At 32.9% G+C, this 26,105-nt stretch overlaps 1 protein-coding gene across 3 annotated transcripts in view; it reads left to right on the top strand.

Moving 5' to 3' along the window:
- The window catches only part of LOC135831276 (tachykinin-like peptides receptor 99D), a 254,418-nt gene that overhangs the window by 68,568 nt on the left and 159,745 nt on the right, over positions 1 to 26,105 (top strand). For all 3 annotated transcript variants that reach the window (XM_065343646.1, XM_065343648.1, XM_065343647.1), the window contains exon 2: positions 21,757 to 22,311. In XM_065343646.1, the coding sequence (XP_065199718.1) occupies positions 21,890 to 22,311 (422 nt within the window). In that variant the 5' untranslated portion in view covers positions 21,757 to 21,889. The remainder of the gene's footprint in view (positions 1 to 21,756; positions 22,312 to 26,105) is intronic.

Below are 26,105 nucleotides of genomic sequence, written 5' to 3' on the forward strand. Positions count from 1 at the left end.
CTCCGACAGACAGGTCTTGATTATAAAATGGAATCTTCCAAATTACACGCGACGATCCCATAGAAATAACGAAACGCCCAAATTCTATTAAAAAATTTGACCAATTATTCTATTGAATTTTTTTTCAAATGCTAAATTTCGTCTCTACTTGTATGAGGGATTTCCTTAAAATTCGATAAATGCAGGTTCATAATAATATATCTAACCCTCTTTCTCGTTTGTCTAAACATAATATTTTTTTCATTATAAATAAATTAATTCAGTTTTTCCACGTTTGTTCACTGATTCGTTTTTTTTTTCAAAAGCAGAAATTCTTAAAGATGTACATTTACACAATGGTGCACACAAAAATGATGACATGAACTTCAATTGCTCAAAAACCCGTAAAAATGAAAGGAAAAATATGAAAACGTGCTTGCAGGACTGGAAACTGCTTACGATGTATTGTATTCTTGTATTGTTGCTTAAATATAAGAATTTAATGGGTACAACGAATCTCTGAATAACAGTTTTTCTTACAAAGCCTCTGAAATTATGAGGTTTGGCTTTCAAAATGAAACTACTTTGAATTCGAGGTCTTTTGACAGTAGGTAAATTGTATTGTCAAAAGTTATATCATCTGTCTATTCAATGCCACAAAATTACACTCGAGCGAAAGCAGTCAGTTAATTTAAATATTTGTTGAATTGAATACTCGGGTATGATTTAATCTTTTCAAAGTACACGGATATTAATTTTGCTAATAACCTTTTTGGTCGGAAATTTAAAAAGAAAACAACAAACAATTTCGTTCGTGGGTACCTCTACCTATAGGAATGTTTTCGTAATTTTGGTACATTTCTATCTTCATTTGTGTTGAAATTTATTCAATTATCTTCTAATTTTTTTCTCTCAGTGAATACAATTCTTTTTTACTTGCCTATTTCTTTCTCTTGAGAAGTATTGTTTAGCCGCATGCAAAGGAACTCTCTGGTATTTGAAAATCTTACCTAAATGAAATTTTGAAAGGTTTATTACACACCTCATTTTTTTCCCATCTCGAATCAAAATTTTACTCTCAAATGAAACTATTTCATTTTTATTCCAGATAACAACGCCACAAATCATGTAATTGTAGGCTTTTCGACGACAAGGAATTTATAAAAATTGCTTGACCAATGGTTTCGAAATTATTTATTTAAAAAAAAAAAGGGAGTAGACCTGGAAACGGCGAATAAATACGCACCAAAGAGAATGAAATATTTGTATTACTTACTTGCTAGGTTTATTCTTCTAAAATGAAAATAACGTTGCGGATGTTGGAATGCTATGGTACCATTATGAATTCTAAATTTACGCCGGATTTTTTGTCTTGATCTTTCGTACTGCTTCTTTCAATTTGATTTTCGGCTTTATTGTTTCAGTTTAATTAAAGGAGTAAAAAGAATTCAATTTTTTCTTCTGCAAAACGTAATTTTCCATTGAGAAAATATTCCAATGAAGCGATCTTTTCGCCCTTAATGTTGTTACGATTTACGGAAATATAACGTAAAATGTATTTCTTCCGAGAGGAAGCTATACGAGGTACCTTATCTTTCATTCATTTATAAAACAGCATGCTCGTATCGTCTGCTTTATATGTATTATTTGCGATATTAGTTCGTTGTATAGGTATAGCTTTTTATTTTAACCAATAACGGAGTTTGAAAAAAATTGATAAAAAGAATAAGAAGCTGATTGGAAAATTAAATAAAACTTCTCATTCCACCTGATTGTGGTGAAAAGTCTAAATCCATTTTTTTATGCGATATCAACATCTCGTATAATTCGTTTTCGTTACCCGCAGGTAGCCTAAAAGAATTATCTGCGAAGCTTTGAAACAGATATATGCGAATTTTGTCGCGATAGAAAATTCAAACAAACCCCAAAGACAAACCATACCATAGCATGACTACGAAATCCGACGCATCTTTAAATTGAAGAATTAATTAATACCGCCCGCAATACGTCCCGAGACCTTTATCAGTTTGAAATAATCTTAATAGTGTATTTTAGAAGGGGACAAAAAGCCAAATTAGCAAAGCGCACAATGGCGATTGTGTTGGAAAAGTGGGTTTAAAAAGCGTATCATCAAACTGTTGTTTGCAAGATGCTGTATTTAAAAGGCTTCTAATAAAAGGGACATTTGTACAACCTATGTTCTCTCCTTCGCTAATATTTGTTTTGGTTAAGCTTTCGGATAAGTTTTAAACTCTTCTTCTTCGTCGTCGTCGTCGTCGCCGTACGTTCTTTGTAATTACCGCATCGACGAAAATTCCAACGAGTTATTGATAAGATACGAAGGCCAGAAGTGTCGTAGTGTCGTTCCATCGTCGCTGCCTCATCGCCACCGTGATGCTGATACACTCCCCCGCGAGCTGCTGAACTGATGAAGTTTACGATATTTATTTTGTAAACATATAAGCAGCGATGAATGTGCTGCGTTAGGCGTTACCCTTACCCTTTCTCATGAACCCCGAACGTATGTACGTCTGAGGTTTTTCTACGTTATTTTCTGCCTTGATTTTTTGCAATCTTAGCCCTAAGGTACCTATCGAATTTCTATCCCTCGGCGCTCAATTACGAAAGTAGACATTTTGAAAAATTAAACGGTTGTGCAATTTGAGAATTTTATTTTAAAAAATGGATAATAATATTTTTTTCTAGGTTTAAATTCGTATATATTTTGTACAACAATAGGTGTATAATTCTGTCTTAAAAATAGACGTGCGGGGTGGTTAACGAGAGGATCACCTCCGAGAGTCAAAATATTTTGTGAAGAATTGAAATAATTTACAAAATTCAAAGAAATATCGCGAAAAAAATATCTGAAGAGCTATGGATTTTCACCAAATTCAGCAAAGACCTCCATTTTGAGTTGAAAATCGCTTAGAAATTTTTTTAGCTCCAGGGGTGCTCCTGGAGGAGAGGTATGGATAGTATGGATCTTCAAAGAGGGAGATTTTAGAAAATATCTTGTTTTTTTCGCTCCAGCTCCTACCCAACCTGTTTTAAGGAATATCGTCCACTCCCGAAAGATAGTATTTGAGATTCTGCATCAACCTGGACCAATGTCATCGAAATCCTAGACCACTTTAGGGTTCTATTGAGCGATTGAGAATTTAAAAATTGTCCATGTTTTAGGGTAAATTCGTGTTTTGAAAGTATTTTCTCAATAATTTCGTGTCAATTGTGCTAAAACATCGAAAGATATCATTTTCAAAGTTGAGGAAATATTTTTGAATTTGATGGTGCCAATTTTTTCTGCCATTGTTGCCATTTTCAAAAAATCATCAAGTATGTACATACCTACCTGAAATCAAAAACTTATCAAATTGTTGTATGTTTTTTGTAGGTGAGTAGAATCCTAAAAATGGTTTTGAATTTTGATGGGAATGGCCTCGATTGATGAAGAATCTCAAATACCAACTTTTTAGAGCTGGGTCTTTTTTTCAAAAACTGGTTGGTTGGGGTTAATTTTTTCTTTGGTCAAAATCCTTTGATATTTTTTGTTCGCAATCCACTCTGATGCTTAAACTTACTGAATTTTTTTTTTAAATTTTAAATGTGGTAGATTCCTCCTTCACAATGGACATATGTACATTTTTAAATTGAACTTTAGCTAAAAAAAAAAAACCATTCAACGACAACTTTACACTTTGAAAATTGTATCTTCAAACCCTGCATAAGCAGATTTTTTCTTACTTTGAATAATCAATTCAATTTTAGGAGGTTCCAATGTTTGGTGATGAAACAAAAGAATAACAGTTGTTATTTGTTGACAAACTGACCTCTTCTTTAAGAGGGTTTGAAGCCATGTATGATTTGTAAAGACATCTTTTACAACTAAAAGATATTTGGGGTTGTTTTTGAGAGCTGGTAGAGGTCCAAATAAATGGACGGATAGGACATCACTGACATCAACAATTGAATAGGCCTCAATTTGGGCATACTTATTCGATGGCCTTATGATTTGAGTAATTTTTATTCACCTTACAAATGATGCACATATTATTGCATATGTTGCAAATGTATGAGAAAGAATTATTATGATTTATAGCAGCCTTTACATGCCCATAAGTGTAATGAAGGTAGTCAACCGTCTTGTAAAATAGCTCATGAGGCAGACAGGGAACTTTTGAACCATTTTCAAGTTTTCTAAGAAGGATCTTCTCACCTGAAGCGTTTTTGAAAACTTCAAATTTGGTGAGCTCATTTTTCTGAATATCTCGTTGTTTCTTATCATTTGCTGGAACCAAATACTACCAACTGACAATACTGGCAACTCAATTTAAAAATACATTGAGCGTTAGCGCGATCTGAACGGCCTGGATTAAAGCTAACTCTTATCAAAAATGCTCTGATTGGTTGTTTTATAACTGGTTTGAATCTCGCGCTTACACGAGATTTGTATCAGCAAATCAGATGCTTGTGGCGAAATTATTTTTAACCCAGGCCGCTAGGAGGATAAAACACCATTTTTCAATAGAGTTGCCCAGTATTGTCAGTTGATAGTATTTGTGGGAACTGTTTCCTCAAGAATTTCAACGAGTTGTTGGCACATCTCATCGTCTTTTTGAAATGACAAATTCTTCGGAGGCACGGGAAGGTCAAGGTCAAAAAGATGGTGGCTTATGGTGGTACATATAATCATTTTTTAAAAACATGCATTAAAAAAAATCAAAAAATATATATAGGTCAATTAATCCCAGTAGTGTAGACAAGGGGGCAACTGCAAGCAAATATTGGATGTTTTTTGTTTTTTAGACCCATTTTTTTGAAAAATTTTCACTCTAGCAAATTATAAAATCATCACACATTACGAACGTTTTTTAGAAAACTACCCCGTATTTTGATTTTTCATGCCTAAAAATCTGGTTTTGCCCCCTCTTTGAAAAAGTCCTGGCTACGCCACTGACTAGCCCTGGTCTCTCCTACAATTTTAGCTACTTCGCTTTAAAAAATAATAATAATGTCAAAAAAAATTTTGTTTTTGAACTCTTGAGAACTCTTTTATAAAAGGAGTTCGAAACCCTCGACCCTTCAAGACATTTTTTTGTAAAAGAGTAAAACTCAAAGTTGAACTCTGACCTTTTTGAAGAGTTGGAACTTTCACAGTAAGTTCAGTGCTCAGTCGCCCATCTCTGCCTATATAGGTAATCAAACGCTAAATAATGGTTTTTTGAACTATCCAATCCAACAAAGAAAATCAATTAAATTTCTTCAAATGGCCGAAAGAGAAAATTGTTCTGCTTATAAATTGGTAACATTTATTTTTGAATAGGAAAACATTAATATAGCCTGCTCTGGTGAAAAAAATTCAAAAATGTGGATATTTTAGGGTATACATTTTTTTTTCTGAGAACCCCCCCCCCCAATGTTGGCTATTTTAGGAAACTGGAAAAATTGAATTTTCAGTTGGGCTTGAGATGTCGATGTTTGATCGAGGTTTACAGGTTGAATAGAAAATATGTTTTCAAATTCAACAGGTGATTCCCATAAAAGTTTTCACACTCATCATGAGAAAAATAATGAAAAAATGCCATCTGCCTGCGTAAAGGAATGTTTCACAAAACTAATATTTTTTCTTCCTTTTTGGCTGTAACAATAGATTCTGTGGGCCAACCATTGGTTTCTTCTGCAAAGAGCTTAGTGCTGGATATATCTTTGCATCTACTTTTTTTTTCGTGAAATGTTTGGTTGGCCCAGAAAAATTAATTTCTACTTTCAAAAACGATAAACAAATTTTCAAACACATAATAATAGGTGTTTTTTTTTTACTGAAAAATTCTTACGTGATGGAAAAAGTAGATACCTACCTTAGATAACTTCATTTTTGAAATCGGTGCTGAATTTTAAAGCAAAAACAACCTCAAAATAAATATTTTTCCATCATTCAATGTGTATTTTTTTTGTGCTAACAAGAAATGAATAACAACAAAGCACGTGCACTTGAATAACATTATAACAAACGAGTATTATGTTGATTGTTGATCTAGCATTTGCATTGCATGATCATTTCATGATTTGAAGAATTTAATCACGAATTCATCTTGTTCATTCCGTATAAAAAGTAGTGCGTTGGATTCGGAAAAATAAGAAGCTCACTCTGAACAGTGAACATATAATATTCTGAATGATTTGCTTTCCTTGAGGAGGAGAAGAGGCTAACTTACAAAGGGATTATGAATTTTAAAAAGAGGGAAGAAGGGCCAGATTTCCTCATATTCTGAAATATATTAATATGAGAACTCGGTCGTCAAAAATACATTTATGGACATCTGTGAGCATAACTGACTCTTCAAAAAAAAAAAAAAAAAATGCTCAATTGATGAAGATTTTGGAATTCTTGCCTACATACTTATTACGTAGGTATTCGGTAATTTTTTTAGTACTACCTACCCACAAAAATGTATTTGCATATTTCTAGTTGATTTGAATTACATAATTAGATTCACTCTATTTACCCATTTTCGTCAATTAAATGAATCATCGCGTTACGTTTTTGTCTAATTTTGAATGAAAAAAATTCTCCATGTTCTCTCAGGGATTTTCCATTCTCCGATGCGATTGAAAAATATGCGTATTACGTCACGATTTACAGTTTTTACCGCTCTGACATCAAATGGAAATTTGGAACTGCATGAAATTGTTAGATACCTAATACCTATAGGGAAGTGATTTTAAACGTCATTGCCACGCGAAAAAACAACCATTATAAAAATATCGGAGGCCTGCGTTAGAAAGACGTTAGACATATTAGGATACCTAGGTTAGATTGATATAATTTTTATCGCTTTTACCCCTCATTGATCTCAATGATACATCGAGATAATAATTTTATTATAAAGTGCTCTTCCATACCTTCTGAATAAGGCTACTAAAAACCATAAAATTTTCACAAGACCATCACAACTTGTAATTTCAATCGGCCTTTAAAAACTATAACGTGAGCACCCAAATGTGCAAAAAAAAAAGAAAGAAGTTTTAAAATTAAAACAACCAATTACCCGTAAACCGGTTCTAATACGTATAACGCCTTGAATTCAGACCGGAATAAGTATACCGTGTAAAAAAATTGTTTCGATTGGAGAATCTTGAGTCTTCAACCTTATTTAATTAATTCCTTCGTAATACTGACGTCACATCACATGAGTATCTACGATTAGGAAAATACGCGTAGATATGTGAAAAACTCCATGCGAATGATGAAAAAATTGGAATTCTTTTTCTCCCTTCGTTGACGTAGACACGAGTGTCGGTATTGGTAGCTTTACAGTAATCAGGATTAAAAAAATGATGCATCTTAAATTATTTTATTCCTGAATTGGCATCGTGAATATTCGTGATCGTGTATTTAATTTAAAATGAATCGAATAGCACATTGCAATTTTGGTATCTCTTAATGATGTATACGCGACTACCTACCTTTAATTTAGTCTTCTGCATAATTTAGGTAGAAGCTAGACGCTAGACAGGTACCTGGTAGGTAGTTCTACAGTTATATCTTAAGTTACCTATAGTTATATCATTGAACTCAAGATCGTAAATTTTTACCATTTTCAAAATTACACACTCGCAATCAGTTTTGAAAAAAATAAAGAAATTTACAACTTATTGCCTCACAGATGTATCGATATATTATGTGCCTATTCTGCGTTAATTAATCATTCATAAATTCAGAATGAAAAGTATAATTATGTTGTAGGCACTGACGCCCTATGGAAGAATGAAATAATTTTGATTTATATTACTGTAAATTAGGGCACATGAATGTGTAACGTTATTAGACAAAATTCAATTTTCGAGGTTCCTTATCACTTATTACTCTATACTTGCAAGATTTTATACCAGCTTAAACCGGTTCGATGTTTATACCTTTTGAATGATCTCGAAGCTGTAAAAAAAACTGTATGTTTTTAGAATTGTGAATTTTGATGTAATTGTTCGATAATTAATTTTAATGTTTTACGAGCAACCATACTTATATCTGTGCCTAGATTTTCATAGTGAGTGAAAAAAAAATAACTTGAAATATGTAGATCTACTCTTGGCTTACAGGATACCTACCTTCTCCTATAATCTGTAACGTACCTAACAAAGATTAACATATTTGTTCGTTGATGTATGCAAATAAATTAGATATCTAAATAATAATCTATAAGTACATATGTTTTCACAGTTTTGGAAACTTTTACCTTCTTATAAAGTGCCCCAAGCAAAAAAAAAAACGTTATTTTTACTCATTTTTTAAAGCATAATATAGTTTAACTCCGATGAAAAAAATAGGTACCTATATGCATTAGACTAACTATACCAATCTCTCATATAGGATCAGGAATAGCTTTTACCGAAAACTGTATCGTTTAAAGAGGTGAGGAGAGAAAGGTCGATATTTTTTGGAAGGAACTATCAAAAAAAAAGACAAATTCTAAATTGTTTTACCTATCTCCACGTGTTTTTTTAGATACCGTACCTATTTGTAAAAAGGAAACGTGCGATGAAATTCTCTATGCCTTTACCTACAAAAATATCAAGTACATGATGAGAAATTCAATGAGTAAATTTTAAAATACCAAAAAGAAATCAATTCGCCCTATTTAAATACTGACTAAAAATCCCATAATTGATTGAAAACAACTTACGATCATCGATAATATTTTTAGACTGTCGTCTCATTTTTCAGAATTTTTCTCTATGTGGAATTTTTAATTATTTTTATAACATTTCAGGCCTGTTTTTGAGACATTTTGGCCATTTTTACTGTGTACTGTTTATTCAATTATGATTTTCATCACGTTTTTACTTGAATGTTTTTTCGATAGGTATTTCGATTTTAATTTCCTGGTAAGTATTTTTCATTTTTATGGTGTTGTAACCATTCTCAAAATGATGAATAATTTTGTCAACTTGAACAGTAATTTCTACCCTCAATATTATGAGCATTTTAGTAATTTTTATCTCAATTTTTACATTTTTGTTACTTACTAGATATAAATTGATGAAACAATTTTCTGAAACAGTTTTTTTTTTCGTGAGATTTTGAAACAGATTTTTATCCATTTTTGTGGGTTTTATGTTTAAGTATCTAACAGTTTTTATAGTTTTTTTTTTTTTAAATTCAATTTTAACGATCCATAAAAATTATTTTTCAAGTGCAGTTTATTTAATATCCTGAAATAAAAATCTGTAGAATTTGCAGTTTGTTTAAAGAAGATGGGAAGATATGGTGATGAACATTATGCGATATACTTTGTATGTACTTAACATTTTTGAAAATGTATTGGAAGTGTAATCAAAAACTTCAAAAAATATATATATTTTAAAATGGAAAATGCCGATGAAAAGTTTTTAGTGAGTAGGACACTCATCAGAGACAGTTCTTCATCACTTTTCTTTTTCCCAAGACTCTCGAGGCTTCCAAAAATTTGAGCATGCCATGTTTTTATGGATCTACATATTAAGTACATTTTCTCTTCCGCATCAAACTTTTTTCATTACATTTTTTTCCATATTTTTTCGAAAAGTGTAAAGAACTTGAGAAGTGTTTTTTTGAGCATTTTTGAAACTTTTTTGGAATTTTTGATGTAGCTTAGCAAAAAATCATGGCCAAATAATCGTGAGACTTTGAAAAAAATTTCAAATTTTTTGGCCAAAGTTTGCCATCCCCTTCCGGGGTTGAGCTCAAAGTTTTGAAAGTTTGAAAACTTTTCTCATGTTGAGGTTATTTAAATCTGCTGAACTAAACAAAAAAAAATTGAAACGTGAGAAAATTTCTCAAATAGAAACTTTGAGCTCGAACCGAGAGGAAAGGGTGTCGTCAAACGTTGATCACATGATTTACAATCTTTTGAGGACATTTATAGCCATGGGTTTTACTGAGCTCTATCAAAATTTGAAAAATGCTATAAAAAGGACTCACCACTAATGTAGTTATCAAAAACTTGCTCTCTTAAGCTATTTTTTTTAATGCTGCAATTAATTTTCAAATCTAAGCATTATTTTATTGCAATTTCAGCAGAAAAACAAAACTTTTAGGCATTTTTGACAAAAAATTAGTCTTTCCTGCAATTTTGATAGAAGCATGAGTAAGTAAGCTAAGATATTTTAATTTTGCAATTTTGGAAAACCAAAAATAAGACTTTTAGGAAAATTATGACATGACAAGAAAAAACAATTTTTTTTTGAGATTTTGGAAAAAAACACGTTTTTCTGGCTATTTTAACAAAATAATGGGTCTTTTTTTACAGATTTCATAAAAAAATGGAAAGTTTTTGCAAGTTTGGCAAAAAAAGTCAGATTTTTTTTTAGCAATTTTGATTATTAAAAACTCAATTTTGGCAAAAGAAACCAAGGCTTTTTGGCAATTTTAGTAATAATGAACAGGTTTTTTTTTTTGTTAATTTTCACTAAATATGGGCCTTTTTTTACAATTTTTACAAAAAAAAAAAAAAAAATAGGTAGGATTAAATATTAGTAATTTTGGCAATAAAAAGTAAAATCTTTTAAAAAATGTTTTTTTGCAGTTTTGACAAAGAGAAAAGATTTTTTTGCCATAAAAAAGGTGCATTATTTTTCTGAAAATTTTGATTGAAAAAAATGAACAAGATTTCTTGACAGTTTTGATGAAAAATAACATGTAGGCTACCTAATTGTAATTTTTGATAATTCTGACCACGAACGGGAAGTTTGACATGAAAAAAACAGGACTTTTCTGCAATTTCGGTACAAAAAAGTGAACTTTTCCCCACTTCTGGTGGATGTGGAAAGATGATCATTCTGAAAAATGGCAATTCGGAGTTTTTCCATTCAAGGAAACGTATTCCGAGGAATGTCTTTCGACCTTGAACGTTGGCCTGCGGTAAGACTGTTCAGTATTCAGATTGTCTGGAATGACCATATGGTTCTATGGAGCCAGAGGTTCATGAGGTCCATTCAAGTTCATCAACATTGGAATCCTCTTATAGCATTTCTTTTCAATTTTCATTATCTAGAAAAAGAATGAACAAAAACACAATTAATAATAATAAAATCAGCCAAGACGCCGACCTGCAAAATATGAAATCAAATCAAATAAACTACTTAGCTAAATTGAACGTAATACTTTACAGATCACATCTAGAAGACGAAAAGATCATCATGAATACTTTCGTCATTAATCTTTTAATCCATTATTTCAAAAGTACCTGAAGCTATCAATTATAAAACAGTTCAACGCTTCAACTTCTGAAAGAATTTTCAACTTGATGCCTGCCTATCTCAAACATTTATTTATACAGTGGGTAATAAGAGTATTACTTTGCTATTTCTTTGACGCCGGGCATTATCTTTTTTCCTGGTGCATCGATCCATCGATTGATGCGTTCTTCGGTAATTTATAAGATATTAATATCCGCCAACAGTCATTTCATTTCATAGAATACCCTTTCAAAGGCAGCACGTATGCTAATAGTTTTTAAACGATTCGCGTCATTCTCCTCGAGTACCTCTACCTACCTATAAGCGAGTGTATTCGATTCTTGTAAGTTTCTCATTTTTCGTCCAAGTTATTCTCGACAAGTTACGTTATCGAAAAACGAAAAAAAAAACACCTAATGAGTAGGTAATTTCCTACGTCAGTCATCGATACCAAAATTTTACATTTGGGTATCATTGTTTTCGAAATAGGCATCCAATCAAAACTTACGATGATGGTTAAATTAAAATTACCAACGTAGACCAAATAACATGTTTACTAATCGTTGGTTTGCCTTGATCATCAAACTGTTTGTACGCTCAGATTGAACATGAACCATTTATTAGCTACTACTAAAAACACAGTCCATCAAATATCTGGATCTATCTCAAGACCAGTAATACCGCTTATGCGAAAATATGCCTATAGGATGGTCCTTATATGTAATAGTCGAATATATGGTACCGTTCTCTTCGTCATTTTTTTTTGCCTCTTAGACAATGTGTCAATTTACCAGCTGGCGACTGTAGGCAATACGAATACGTCAAGATTACTTTCGGATGGAATTACTTTTTGTGAAATTTATCGCAGATTATGTGCATAAATTTCAAAAAAACCATTCAATTTGAAGTTTGAAGGTGTACGGCCTTGTTTAATTCGCGTTTATATTTATAAACTGGAATGAATTTCTTATTCCTATATACGTAATTAATACGATGTTGAATGGCGTGTTTCCACTTCGCAAAATATCATTCGCAGATTACCTAGGTTTTTTAACTCGAATATTTCGGTGGGCTAAAGCACCTACCGTAGGCGGATACACCACGTTTGCGAGTAAATTTCGTACTTCACTAATCGTCTTTAGTGGACTATGAAGAATTTAGTGCATTTGAGAGGGTATAATATGTGCATATTTATGCACTTTATAGTTTTGGCTACCGAATTATTGATTTTAAAATTCAAATGGACAAATATAAGTATATATTTTACTCCAATTTAAAATTTAATTTTGGGGGGGGGGGGTCTCAAAAAATAGGGTATATTTTCAATCTGAGCCATGTTGCGTTTGAAGGTCAGGGAAGTACCTTTCTACACGTTTAAAATTCAAAACGAACGAAGAAAAAGTAAAACAAATACAGCTTGATTTTATTTCCAGTCAAGTTTCCTCTTTCATTCGTTGTGTACATTGAATAAAAAGCGAGAAAAAAAATTGCTAAACCAATTAGGATACTCGAAATCTTTTCGCCACTTTAAATTACCAACGAATAAAACTTTACTTATGTTCATTTGACCTTTGATAGCATTATAGCAACATGTTGTGTGCTCTTTGTAGTTAGGATTTTCTTTGCCAAAAAAAAATCCCTAGTCAGGTTACACAGAAACCTTGAACACGAAAAAAACCTACAACTTTGCAGCCGCGTGGTTAAAAATAAATGTTAAAATGTAGCTTTTTAATTGTCGAGAGTGTAAAGTATAGGTACCTGTGTGGATAGCTTTCATTTCTTATGTCAAATAAGTAAAGCCTCTCGTACAACAAACTTTTACATTTTTTTAAAACCTAAATATAATGAAGTTTAAACTTTATACGGACGTTTAAAAAGTTATACTTCTTCGATTTTAGCTCGGCAAGTTAGGTTAGCTGCCGACCATTTATCTTAAAAGTCGTTTCAACTTTTATTAATCAATTTCAGTGTAAATTTATAGATAAACTAATTACCAGCATCGGAGTAAAATTAATCTCAGGTGTATTTTGGCAATTTAAATCACTTTTCTGTCTGTTAGCGTTTTGGGTTACCTACGATGTGTGTATATGCTTTAATAAACTAGATAGCATGTAGTAGAGTAGGTCTAGAGGTATATGAAAATGAAACCCCATATTAGACGTGTTATCTCATTATTTCGAAGTGTTGGTGAAATACATCCGCAGTGATATGGGATGCAGCTCGCTAGGGAAAACGATAATTCGCCAACGATAGGTTGCGTTGATGCTTAAATTAGATTTATTGGAAATTTCGCATGATGGGATAAATTCGGGTAAAAATTTTTAAAACTGTTTTTATCGTTGCCAAGATTTATTTATTACGAAATTGTTTTGATTAAAAACGTGTTCTCGGGTACTTGAAGGGTCGTGGAAAATTATACATTTGAAAAAAAAATTCAAATTGGCCTTTTTCATTGTATGTACTTTGTTTAATTTCCTGTGGTTTATTTACACGTGGAGAGGAGATGAAATGCGAGAGGAGGAGGGAGGGAGAGGAGTATGAGAACCAAATCTGCAGGATTTGTTTGGATGAGAGAAGGGAAAATCGGAGTGCTTGGTGTGTAAATATTTAAAGTACGTAATTGCTTAGGAAGTAGGTAGGTAGGTACCTACTTAGTTTTCAATGAATTTTATGCGAATTTTGTTTTTATCAAATTCTTGGCAATTTTAATAATCGAAAGACAATTTTTCAAAGTTTTGATGTTATTTCACTATGTCTGATCAACTTTTTTAGTTATTTTAAAATTGTTTTTATGCCATTATTTAATCTGCTGATGAGTTTTTATGTCAACTTTACATTTTTTTCGGATTTCTCATGCAATTTTTGCTAAATTTTATTCCATTTTAAGCAGATATTTAATCAATTTTTTTTGATATTTTTAAACTATTTTTCTGGTATTTTTGACGGTTTTGAAGACATTGTGCTAAAATTTACAAGATTTTTACCTGTTACCCGTTGGTCTGGTCACTGTGCCATGTACAGCTACAAGGCTACAGGCACGGGTTATTTCATACTATTACATTAATGAAAGGAGATCGGATTTTTGGAGAAAGGAGAGTAAGACTGAAGCATTTTGAGCTATTTCATGTAGAGTTTTTGGGAGGCTTAGTGACTTTCTTAAATTGGTATGATCTTGGCAGGTGAGTAAGATGTGAGAGATCTTGAGTTGGACTTGACATGTGGAGCATATTGGAGGGGGTTCTTTTTTGAAGAGATGAGAGTGAGTGAGGTGGGTATGGCCTGTATGTACACAGCATAAGGCAACAGCCTGCTTCCTGGGCAAATCTTGAATGTTGGTAGTGTGACCTAGGCTGGGAATTATAACAGCGAAGATATGGCTTCCATCACATCAGATCAGACACAGGGATGGGTGTTTCTGGTACAGGTGAAATCTTTAATGACTGCTTTGCTGGTAAGTCTGCTGTTTCATTTCCAAAAATTCCTGAGTTGGCTGGAATCCAGACTATCGTAACGTCCATGTCACACTGGAGAGATGAGATTTCTGAGGCAATTGGATGTTGCTTGGATTTAGATCTTACTAGTTAGCTGAGACTTGAGAGATTGAATTTAGTGAATCTGTGAAGATCACAACTTTGTCGAGTCTGCTCTCAATAGCCATGTTTATATTATGTAGATGAAAGTACAGCGCAGCATACAGATCACATGAAAGAATACTGAACAAGGATGGAAGTGGAAATCGTAAAACCTCACTATCACAAACAACTAAACAACGACAATGATCCACAGATTTTGACCCATTGGTATAAAATGAAATGAAATCATTATACTGAGCAATAAAGTTATATTGATGACTCGAGTGTTGAGTTGAGTATGTTCAAGTAATGATGTGTCAAATGAGAGAATATTTTTCTTAGTTTTTGTAGGATTTTCTGGATAGAATCATATGTGAGATTGGAATCAATTTTCAAGTCTATGGTGAGAGGGAGACAGTAAACTGTTTTAAGGTGAATGAAAAATTTGAGAAGGATGAGTTTTGATTGTATAGATGGGAGGATTTCAGATGCTTCCTGATATAATAAGTGTATAGGAGTAGTTCTGAGGGCTCCAGCATCAACTTGTATTATAGCTTTCCCAACTGTTTTTATATTTTAGCTCTTTTCTGAAATTGTTTGCCAAAAATTGCTCAATTTTGCTCAAATTTCATTTATGTATTTTTGACAATTTATAATCAGTTTATGACTGTTTTGCAGTTTTTAATTTGGGTGCACAACATTTATCTCCATTTTAATATTTTTTCATTTTTTTTAGTTTTTTTTTGTGTTTCGCTCTCATTTTGCCATGTTTTACCAATCATTTTCCATTTTATAGTTGTTTTTTTTCTTTCAAGTTTGAAGAATGTTTTATGAATTTTTTCCTGGTTTTGTCAAATTTTTCTGAAATGTTATTAATTAAATAAATCAAATTCATCAACTGTCTAGTCATTCTCAAACATTTCTTCATGTTTCAACAATTTTTTTTGCAGTTTTTAACAACATTTGCTCTATATTTCATCTGAATTTGCATTATTTTCCTAGTTTTTGAAGATTTTTATCCAAAGTTTACAATTTTTGTGTATGTTGCTTTGGCTAATTTCTGCATTAAAAAAAATTTTTGACAATGTTGATTCCTATTTTTCAATTAGGCATTTCCAAATTACCTACTGGAAAAATTTCACCATGAAACACAGAATTTCTCATCTATCTATTAAATTAGGATTATTTTTAAGCATTTTGAAGACACCCTCAGTTGGAACAGATCTGTCTCCAAGTTTGATTTGTTTACTTGCTTTATTTCAATCACAATTTTTCAACAAAAAACAACAACAACGAACAAACAAACAAACAAATAGGTAGATACTAAGTATGTAGGTACTACAAATCACCCAAAAAATCCTTTTTCTTGGATTTTGTTGTGGAAACTTGAAAGTGATTTTTTTGAGGTATTTTTTGTTTTTTATCAATGAAGAATCTAAATCAACCTTCCACCATCTGGTACTTGATCTGAATTTAAAATAACATTTCACTGAACTTTTTGTTGCATCCTTCAAAAACGGTTGAAAATCGACTGAACAATTTTTACAAACTGAGCTCGTTACGACAAAACGTTGCTCTTTTTATGAATAAGCATTAAAAACTTCACCACAAATGTTGTCAACATTATTATGCACATAAAATATGCATGAATTGCATGTACCTAGTTAATACTAGAGTCGAGTATTTTTACAGTAGCGAAAATAAGAAAAATTTTAACACTTTTAGTTACATACGAAAAAAAAAACACTCTTTGAATGATAATGTGCCGATGTTTTTTTTTTTCGTATACCAACAACCATCTTCTCGTCACATTAAATCATATACTTAGGATGGCTACTACAAGAGTAAAATAAACGATAAATTATTAATACATCTCGGTGTGTAAATTTGAAAGCAATGTTTTTCATTGGAAGTGGACTCCCATTGTGAGTTGTGAATTTGAATCCATGCCAGGCTGCGTATCTTTTTTCAAATATTCGAATTATTATATCTACTCGTAATTATATGCGCTTTTGCGCTCGATGATTAAACGCCATTTTTATAGCTGCGAAAAAATTTGACGAAAATGCGATGACGTGTAAAATATAGTCATCTATAAGTTGCGTTTGGATATTTCATTCTCAAAAGGGAGTAGGTAGATCCTATATAGGCGATTTAATAAATCAAAAATAGATGGGTATAAGTAGCCTAAGTTCATTTTTTAAAGTCCTTATTAAGAAGAGAAAAAATGATTTTCCGTTTTCAAAGTGGTAATTTCCTGAAAGAAATGATTGATAACCGAATACGAAATTCATTCAACAATTTTGGAATTTTCTCTTCTCTTCAACAGACTCATATTTCATTGATGGATTAGATTAAGTTATCTTTCTCAACGTGTTTACTTTTTTATGTATAATTTGAAAATATTTCGAGGGTAATTTTTTTTAATACTCGTTGACAGCTTTAAAGTTGAATACATATTATGGCGAAAAGATTTACTCCCATGCCTACCTCGTATTGTATGCTTTTTATATGCGTAGAATTCACTTAACAGGTGCAGAAAAATAAATTCAGTATAAGTTTGAGCAATAATCTTCGCATTTTAAAAATCAGAATTGAAATTATCTACTCGCGTATTAAAATAGGAAAATAGTAGAAATAGTAACGACAATCACGTGTATAAAGATGTCTAAGTAACTCTAACTCGACTTCAAATTATTCTACGTGTGGCTTTTCGCAGACTCTGCTTTCTTTTTAACACGAATTCAACCATCAATCATCGTCAAATAATGCACGTTATCTCGCAGGTGCGTTTAATACGAGAATAATCACTCGACGTTATCAAAGGTCGAATGTTATGATGGGGGTATAGTCGAGCTTTTGAAAGCACACACAGCTTCATGCATGTTTTACGAAATTCTCCAGGAGATCTCGAGCGACTGGGGCGAGCATCTAATGAAATGCTTAATGACGGTTTTTAAAATTTTTTCTACTTTGGTTTACACGCATTGCTTTACGAAAGATAGTGACCCTTTATTTGTTAAAAATACCGCCGCGTTGGAAGTGTAATTTGGCCGAGTTTAATTACATTCTCAGTTTTCTACGATGTTGTAATATCGTCAACGAAAATGTCATTAGTATTCCGTGTGAAAATCAACTTATCCTAATTTTGATCTCGAATCCTACTTTTGAACCCAAATTTCTACTCTGCAATTCAATTCCATTTACCATTCGTTTTCCCTCAACGACTAATCTGATTATACACGTCGCTTAACTTATTCGAAGGAATAATCTTCCTTGTGATGTTTTACGTAGACCTCGATTTACTCCCCCCTCCTCTTCTGTAGAATATTTTTCAACTGGCATGTAACTCGTGTATGCCTCAATGTTTCCTTACATGAGAAAATAAATTACAAATAGTTAAATCATCTTATTTTTCCAACTCGTCAGCGGCGTTTTTAATTTAAAAAATTGTTCGTAGGTACTCGTACTCGTACTCCAACCACACTTACGCTCCTCTGAAGGGTAAACTTCTCGCAATACTCTCAATAATGCAGCAATTTCGATTTTACGGTCAAATTATTGTGTTATGGCTTAATTTCACGTCTGCTTACGTTTCAAAGGTATTTTACACTAGTGATTCTCAACCTTTTCATCGAACGGTTTTGACGTATATTGCAAAACGTTCGGATTTCTTTGTTCGAATAAAATTGCCAAATGAAGCGCGATACCATTAAATTGACCAAATGATCTTTTCACCGGTATAATGAGAGAACGCGCTGGTACCTACGCATTTCCGAACCTTTGTTGCCGTGATTTTTCAAATTTTCTAGCCGAAATTTCCTTCTGCCGAATGTAAGTATAAGCCGCCGTTCCTATCCATTATTTTGAAGATGAAGAAGAAAATATACTTAGGCCTACAGCGATGACGTTTACTCAAAATATGAATGATTGATGCGCCGATACATTTGCTAACCTTTTATACGCAAATGTTGCTTGGAAATGTACTCGGGGATTTGGCTAATTTTTATTATTCGAGGGTTTTATGTATTTATCAATAGGTATCTATACGAGAATCACGGATAATACCTCTTGCTTTAGTTACATTTGAGAGTGATGAGGCAAAAATCATCTACTGGGATGCTGATCTACCCACCAAATTTGATAAAATTAAACTTGAAAATTAAGTACATAGATAGGTAAAAATGTGTAGGTAGATGAAACATTTTGAAAATGACTGGAAATTGATCATTAAAACGATAGGTATGTACCAAAATGGAAAGAAGTTTTGAAAAAACTACCTAACCACGTAGTACAAAAAACTGTAAACTCAACAGAAAAAAAACAATTTTTCAATTTTTAGGAAGATTGCTTAAAATTTTAAAAATTATAAATTCTTGAAATATTAAAAATAAAAAGTTGTTTATATCGAAAAAAAAATTCAAAAATTTAAAAAAGCAACACAAAAAATTGTAATCTTTTGGATGAAAATCTTCAAGAACTACAAAAATAACGCAAATTCAGGTGAAGTATTGTGCAAAAGTTGACAAAAACCACAAAAAAATTGTTGAAACATGAAAAAAATCTTTGAAAATGACTGGAAGTTGATATTGTAAAAAAGAAGTCGAAAATATCAAAAAACCGTAGAAAATTACAAAAATATTATTATACTCGTAGGTAGGTATATTATCAAAATGGAGTAAAATTTCATCTTCTTCTTGGTGCTGTTTCATCCCTAAGGGGTATCATGACTATGATGCATCCACCACTGTTTCCCTGACACAATACACCAGCTCCCTCCAACTGCCTCTGTTCAGGGTGCTCCTGATGCATGCTGGGAAGCTGCATCCAATGGCCTTCCGGATAGAGTCTGTCCATCTCATGGAAGAGCATCCATGCCCTCTTGTTCGCTCTCCCTTGCCTTGAATGAACAGAGACTCCATCACATCACATCTGCCCTTGTGACATGCTTGAAGTATTTGAGGATTTTGTTGAGTACCACTGCCAACCGACGTTTCTGAACACCAATTGTCACCAGGATGGACACATTAGTCCTTTTCTCCATCCATGGGATCCAAAGCATTCTCATCCAGCACCACATTTTGAGCGCATCAATTTTACTCCTGTCTCCAACAGGAGTGGGGATAGAATGCAGCTCTGTTGTACTCTTCTCTCTGATGAATGTTTCGCTGTTAATCTGGACATTTAACATGCTTCCCTTGTACAATTGTTTTTATTAGCCACACCAGATGTATTAGTGCACCCATCTCAAGTAGAATTCTCCACAGCTTTTGCCATTGTACCCAGTCAAACGCTTTCTTGTAATCTACAGAACATGACATAGTACGCACATTGTATTCACGTGCTTTCTCAATCAGCAATCTGAGGTTAAGGATCTGCTCCCTGGTTCCTCTTCCTTCCTCACACAAATCCTGCTTTTTCTGGAGGGATTTAACTGTGCATGAGTGAGTGTAACCTGTTGTACATGATCTTCAATAGTACTTTGATGGCGCGAGTGTGACTTATCAAAGAGATTGTTCTCTAATTCTTAGAATTCTCAGGAGATCCTTTTTTTGTACAGAGTGACATATGTCGACTATACCCAGTCCTCTAGCAATGCACGGCTCAGCTATATTGAGTTGCATATATTGTGGATTTAGTGAGTGAATTCTTCACTTCCAGCTTTGAAGACCTTAGTCATTACCTTATCTAGTACTGGAGCTTTGTTCTTTTTCAAGTGATGGCATCAATGACCTCATCAAGTAGAATTGGTGGCTCCTTCTCCTCCACGATGTTGAACCTGGGGTCATCACTGTCATCAGGTAGCTCCTCTTCCTCAGCATATAGCTTCTTGCAGTACTTTTTCCATGTCTCTGCAACCTCTTCTGCATCAGTCTTAACTTTGTTCTCTTCGTCTCGAATGATCTGCTTGCTGGCTTTGAATTCACTCATAATTGACCTGATTTTCTGAAACAGCACCCGGGTCTCTTTCTTCTCAGCATGCATCTTGATTTCCTCACATATTGATGAAATATGGACATTTTTATACCGTTGCAACAGCCTGGTTATGCACTGAAATAACATGTTCCTTTGCCTATCATGTTCTGCAGTCCTTGGCAGCTTTCTAAGCTCTTCTATATTGTCTCAATTGTTTCGTGTGTGAACCAGTGCTTCCATACCTTTGACAACTAAAAATACCTACCTATTTAAAAAAATTGTATAAAATGCCTAATTACTTTTCATCTTGTAATTCAGAGCGCATGTGGACTCCGAAATTCATTTAGAATTTTATCATTTCAGGTTCCTGTAAACTCTGAAATTAATTTTCAATTTTGTAATTTGGAGTTTCTGTGAAGTATTTATCTAATAAGTTACCTGAAGAGTGATTTGCTTTTTTCCCTTTTTGTTTATTTGTTGCTGTTTTTTTTGTTTTTATTTTGGAAAATTTGTGTTTGAAATGAAGCAAGTAAACGAATCAGACTTTGAGACAGATCTGTCCCAGCTGAGGGTGTTTTTCCTCGCAAAATCAGCTACCAAACTTCAAAATATAAAAATAATCCTGATGGATAAATGAGAAATTCTGGGTCTCGCAAAGAAATTTTTCCTGAAATCTGGAAATGACTAATTGAAAAATAAGAATCAATGATTTAGGTCATCAACCTTTCTCTTTGTTTTCATTACACATCGCAGAAAATAAAAGGCTTTGATATTAGGTAATTTTAATTAAAATTTCCTTAACGATTCTTTTATCAAAAAATTTTATAATAAACTTTTTGAATTAAGTCAAGTTTGATTTCGCTTATTCTTTGGTATTATTTAATTTTTTTTTGTTCCTTCTTCCTCATCTTTTCAAAGAAAGAAAATTACGAATCCAACAACACCCCCCCCCCCCATCCATCTATAATATAGTTTTTACATCAACATTTAAAGGGTCTATAAATGTCCTTACTTATTGATGAAAGATGTCGAATCTAATTCCATTTATCGTTTTTTAAAATTCTGTTCGCAGAGTGATGAAATCGCAATCGACGAGTCAAATGTTTCATTTCCTAGACACGATCCAAAGAACAGCGGATAAGACGAAAGTGCAATAAAAACACATTCCAGTACCAAGAGAGAGCTAAGTATCTCTTTTAGAAAATATGTACACAACCGAAGAAATATTCCTGAATTTTACCAGTAACCAGTCATCGTTGGAATACTCGATTAATCAAAATGATACCAAAACGGCCGAATACAGCAATCGATTTTCATTGCCGTTATGGGAGACGTTATTGTGGAATTCATTATTCCTTCCTATGGTGGTTGTGGCAACCGGTGGTAACTTAATCGTGATATGGATAGTATGGAGTCACAAAAGAATGCGAACAGTGACCAATATTTTTTTAGTAAATTTAGCCATCGCCGATACGATGGTGTCTACGTTAAATGTTACTTTTAATTTCGCGTATATGTTGACCGGTGATTGGGCTTTCGGAAAAGTTTATTGTAAAATTAGTCAGTTCGTTGCGGTACTTTCGATATGTGCCAGCGTTTTTACTCTGACTGCTGTAGCTACCGATAGGTAAGTGTTTGCGCTCATCGTAGTTATTTTTTTCATTTTAATACTTATAGCTTTTGGTAAATTACACACTTCCCACGTGCAATCTACCTATATGGGTATGGGTGTTTTGAATTACCTAGTTCAAAGTTTCAAAGCTTTGTGACGTAATTCTTATATAATTAGAGGAATATTTTTTCTGAATTTAACCTACGAATGTGTCAACCCTAATGATTAAAAAGTCTTGACAATGACAGCCTGCTGTACGTACACTGTTGAAACGTCAGGCTCGTTTTAATATCTTGTTCAAATGAATTCTTATAAATTACTTATTAATAGTTCGTCGTAAGTATCTGTAAATTTGCGTAGGTCGACTATGTGTAGTGAGAGTGTAGTGCGTAGCGGTAGAAGAATTTTTATTTGGATTTTGAACACTTTGCTGCTTGTCAGCGTAGAACCCAATTTATTGTTTCGAGATTTTCTACTCTCGAGTATTCATCAGTCTTATCGTAGTCGATCTCACGATTTGATTGGCACCATTTTCGAGCCGATCCGAAGCCTCCAGACAAAATTTGACTTCTCCGGAATAATTTCAAATTGCTCCAGAAGGACCTTTGAAGCTAAAAATTTAAGTTCGACGTTGCAATTAGATTAGGGCCGTTGAATCGCAAATCCAAGGGGACAAGTTTGAAAAATCTCAAATTTAAAAAAAATCCAAAATCGTCAATTTTGCAACAAAGTACTTGAAACTTTGTCAACCTACTAAAATCGACTTCTGAAATCAATTTCCACTATTTTCCAGCCGATCTGGAGCCTCCAGTAAAAGTTTGATTTTCTCCAGAAATTTCAAAATAATTTTTAGTGATGATCTTAAATGAATTTTATTATTGTAACCAATTTCCAAATAAATTTCCCGTGATTGTTGAGCTGGATTACTAAAAGAAACAAGGTCAATGACTCAGTTTAAAAAAAAAAAAAAAAAACTAAAAGAACTCGACGTTATAGAAACTCGAATAATATCGCAGCTTTAAAAACACCTAAAATGTTATCAATCAAATTCGCACAAAGAAATCGAATCATCTATGGGTTCTTTCAACTCGAGTCTCGAAACGATGTCGATGTTAATTTTGAAAGAAGTAAATAAATGTGTTTGTATTTAACCATAATATTATTACAAATCTTCACTCAATCACACAACTTTCAACTCTTAACGCTTCTTTATCACAGCCAATCTAATTATTTGCCGATGAAAATCAAATACATAACTCAATATCAACGTGTCAGGTGGAAGAAAAAAAAAGACTCGAATGAAATTTTTCTAAAACAAATTGCCACTAAATTAAATTTACTATAGAAAACAAGATGAAAAAATAAAACCATTTAAGATCCAAAAACGCGTTGATTGAAACGTTCCAACAAAAGATTTTCAATTCGAGGCAAAAACAATGAAACGACGGCCTACGTAGCACGAGGGTTATTGAAATACTACAATGTCGAGCCATTTTAAAAAGCCAAAATAACCTTTTTCAGAGTCAACGTTCAGCTCTCACCACAGGCGTGGAATAAAACTGCAATTCTTTTCAATTCTATCGTCCAGTATTTTATAATTGAAAATTACATCGTCGATATAAAGAAGGTACTTGCGACGGTAAAAAATACCCGAGAATTATGTTGGAAGGAAAATTTTACAAAGGATTTGGTTTCTCGTGTAAGCATACCTATCTTTTTCTGCCCTCTGTCTGTCTCCTGGTTTTCTCTACCAATACTAGAAAAGTTTGATGAAACGGAGTGGAATAAAGGACGTGTAAATTTACCAAGAAGAATGTACAAGGTCCTTAAACAATACCAACGTGAACGAAGCCTGAGAAAGTAGGTATAAGGTATAGGTACTTCGTGACAGTAATCTCTATCTTACTCGGATCGAATACCGTAAATTCAAAGTCTTCTCATCAACGCATTTTTGTCGTATAACGCCTGAATAATTTCTAATTCCGCCGAGATATTCAGGTCGTAGCTTTTTTTATTCTAATTTCTAATTTTAAATCGGAATGCGGAAACGTATCTATAATACTCAAATATGAATGTATGTTTGACTCTTTATTCGATGCGGATTGCTCGATGTCGATGCTCAATGATGACGATAAATAGTGAACGAGATCGCGCAATTCTTCGAATGGCGATTTAATTGAAATGCTCGATTTTATCATTGAATTTTCACTAAGCTTTCGAGGAAATTTAATATTAGTCATTTACCGCACATCACGTGATTCGCCAGACATTCGAGAGAATAAAATCCAGTTTATTAAAGATACCTATTTGTTCGTATTTGAATTTCCCCCATTTACTTAATGAACCGCGCGGTAAACAATTTGACAATGTTTTTGTAGTTTTATATTTATTGAAACACCAACAATTTGTAAACTTTACTGAGAATAAGTTACGTGTTGCACCTAAAATAAAACATTTTAGAGAGAAAACAAAACATTGTAATAGGACTTGTTAATTTTTAAACGAATAATACTCGTAAATGCCAAAACAATTTTCGTAAATTTGATCAATTCATCATGCAAATTTCAAAATGTTTGAAAAACCAGGGCATAAATTTCATTTTTTAAAAAAACAATCATCACTCTCCTAGAGATTTTACATTTTTTTCCTCGTTAGAATTCAAAACTGATTTTATAAAATCAATTTTGAATATCTATTATTGTCATAATAATTATTGTAGTGAGAGGTGTCATATTGGCCTGGTTCGTATACGTGATATTATACAAATTATTGGCTAGTAAACTTGAGAGTCAGCTTTGTAAACAATACACTTGTCTTGTTTACAAAGTTGACATCGTCATTATGTATTTTAACTCCGGACTTGAAAGGCATAATCGCGTCAAATAAGATTCAATTCTAATTCTTTGGTTAATTCTAATCGGGTTAAAACGACAATTCTTCTTAAAAGATTGTCGTATTTATTCTCTTATTTTATAATAAGTTTCTATTGATTTTATAATCATAATAAACAATTTTCTACCGTTTTGTGACCAATTGTTTATCAGTTCGCGACTTATTTCATTACGATGACGTTTTCTTATTATATCTGAGTGAGCTGTTTACGGTGAAACGATACTTCTTCATAGAGAGGGATTTTAATCCATCTACCATCCGAGTAATTAGTATCACGTAGACCTCAGGTACATTACAAGATTAACTATATCATTTTGGCGCCCAACGATTAGTACTTTTCGTTTTCGCAACATCTGTTACGAAATTTAGAAAAAAACTCATCTGAAGAATATTTTTTGATTACAATTGTAATCGAAAATATTGTATCCGAAATTTTCCAAACAGTGCAACTACTTTCTGAGATACCTTTTTCGATTACTTGTAATCGAAGAAATCTCATAACAACCGTTTCGCGGAAAAATTTCAAGGACTTTTGAGTGCTATCTCAAAGGTCATTCAACCCTTGGGTCTAGTTGCAACCGCCACTACCCCACCTCCACCCGAACGAAGAATAGATTACTGGACGCGGTTGTTTATTTATTCGTTATCTACTGGAGAAATTCTCAATTACGTAAGTAAATTTCAACTTAATTTAAATTTTTTTTTTTTCTCGCTCGATTTTTTCCGTTCGTATTTACAATCGCGATCATGAATAGTGAAACGCCTTTTACTCCAATTGCGAACGCTAACGTTATACCCAGTGTAAACCCTGAAAACCTGGCAAATGAACAGGGAGATTTTCAGGATTATTATGGCAATTATCCAAACCAAAATAAGGAAAATCAAGATCCTATGTGCATAGATCATATCCACACGTC

The sequence above is a fragment of the Planococcus citri genome, chromosome 1, assembly GCF_950023065.1.
Source record: "Planococcus citri chromosome 1, ihPlaCitr1.1, whole genome shotgun sequence".
NCBI lineage: Eukaryota > Metazoa > Arthropoda > Insecta > Hemiptera > Pseudococcidae > Planococcus > Planococcus citri.